The sequence below is a fragment of the Cryptomeria japonica genome, chromosome 6 (assembly GCF_030272615.1).
Source record: "Cryptomeria japonica chromosome 6, Sugi_1.0, whole genome shotgun sequence".
Taxonomy (NCBI): Eukaryota; Viridiplantae; Streptophyta; class Pinopsida; order Cupressales; family Cupressaceae; genus Cryptomeria; species Cryptomeria japonica.
The window spans coordinates 204,927,557-204,929,138 of NC_081410.1; the positions used below are offsets into that span (position 1 = coordinate 204,927,557).

Sequence of the window (1,582 nt, forward strand, 5' to 3'; positions counted from 1 at the left end):
GCTAATACTGATAATCGCAAACAAATATTAGCTTTGCAAACAGTAATTACTTCCCTCTGTCCACGCAACAGAAAACTATCTCAAACCCTTGGAATTCTATATTAGAAAACAGTTTGGTTTCAAATAAAACAACAAAATGATCTCAAATAGTGACATTCCCCTACAATAATCTATAATTCCAAAGCTCGAATTAAGCTTTCCAATCTGAAAAAAGAGGCATATCCCAGAAACATTTTCTGAAACCAAAAAGCCCTCTAACTACTCTTACTGCATAATCAAATCTACTCCTTTAAGCAATTAAAATCAATTCCTTGTGATCCAAATTAAGCCACAAGACAAATTAGCAAACGCAAAGGTCTCACATCCAGATCAACATTAAACTCCGTTGAGCCACTAATTAAAAAAAGTATTAATTATAAATTTAAAGCCAAATTCCCGTACAAATAAAGTTTCTCAAAAGGCCAAATCTAGGCTTGCAACATCCAACAAAATGCTCAAAAATGTAACATCCAGCATTGCTTAAAGCGCTGGCCCAAATTAAAAACAAAAAAACCCTAAAACCCTAGATCTTCGAAACCCTAACTACGCCGTCAAGAGTACAGCCCCACCAGCCTCCTTGATCTTCTTCTCAGCCAGCTTAGAAATAAGCTTGGCCTTGACAACAAGCGGCTGGGAAGGCAGCTCACCCTTGCCCAGAACCTTAAAATAGCCGTGCTGAGTAACATCTAAAAGGGGGATATTATCAGGGGTGGCCTTCTCCTTGATCTGGTCGGGAACGAGGGACCAAAGCTTATCGATATTGACGATTGGGCAAAAGTAGTGATTTTTAAGCTTGTGGAAGTGGCGCATACCAACCTTACCGAAATAACCAGGATGGTACTTGTCGAAGAGGATGCGATGATGGTGCATGCCTCCGGCATTTCCCCTGCCTCCGGGATGCTTCCTGTGCTTGCCAATACGGCCATGGCCTGCACTTACATGTCCTCTCTTCTTCCTGTGCTTCTTCAATCGAGTCGTCATCGCTTCTCTTCCTCTTCTTCCTCGCCTGCAACTTTATCGTCTATCCGAAATGAAATAGTCCGGTTAATATGAGAATATAGGTGAGTGCATTCAATCAACGTTGCAACAGATCGAGACCGTTGATCCTGTCAAGAACGAGCGGTTGAAAATCCAGTTTAAGCTGGTTCAATGCACTCTTTTGACGTTGACGCGAAAATAGGGTTTCAAAGCAAATGATGCCACTTTCCTTCATTCATTAATTTTCTTTTTCTAATTTGTATTTATTGACGGAAATCTGTTAGGGGAGAGGGATTAGTAGTCGTTAGGGCTAACTTCATCAACATGTAGCCATCGCATGGAATATCGTAAGACCTCCATTTTTTTTTAGAAATGTAAAATGGACACTTAACTATCTAAAACTAAAGTTTGAAGGGGTGACTCATCATGCAAAACGTCAAAATAACACGTCTACTATGAAGTGTCCAAAATTTGACTTTTTAAAGATTCGACCAAAACTTAATTTGAAAATGCCTAGTAATTGAAATATATATATCATTTCTTGTTAGTTAAATATCATATTTTT

The 1,582-nt window shown here is 39.0% G+C and overlaps 1 protein-coding gene across 1 annotated transcript; it reads right to left on the minus strand.

Annotated features, from left to right (window-relative positions):
* Positions 1 to 397: 397 nt before the first annotated feature.
* On the minus strand, positions 398 to 1,182 carry LOC131069844 (large ribosomal subunit protein uL15x). The gene has a single exon (XM_058005421.2). The coding sequence runs from the start codon at positions 1,018 to 1,020 to the stop codon at positions 583 to 585; it is 438 nt and encodes a 145-aa protein (XP_057861404.1). The 5' UTR covers positions 1,021 to 1,182; the 3' UTR covers positions 398 to 582.
* Positions 1,183 to 1,582: the final 400 nt, after the last annotated feature.

What these genes read in the sequence shown, in the direction of transcription:
- LOC131069844 (XM_058005421.2), bottom strand. Translation starts at nt 1,020, where the DNA reads ATGACGACTCGATTGAAGAAGCACAGGAAGAAGAGAGGACATGTAAGT.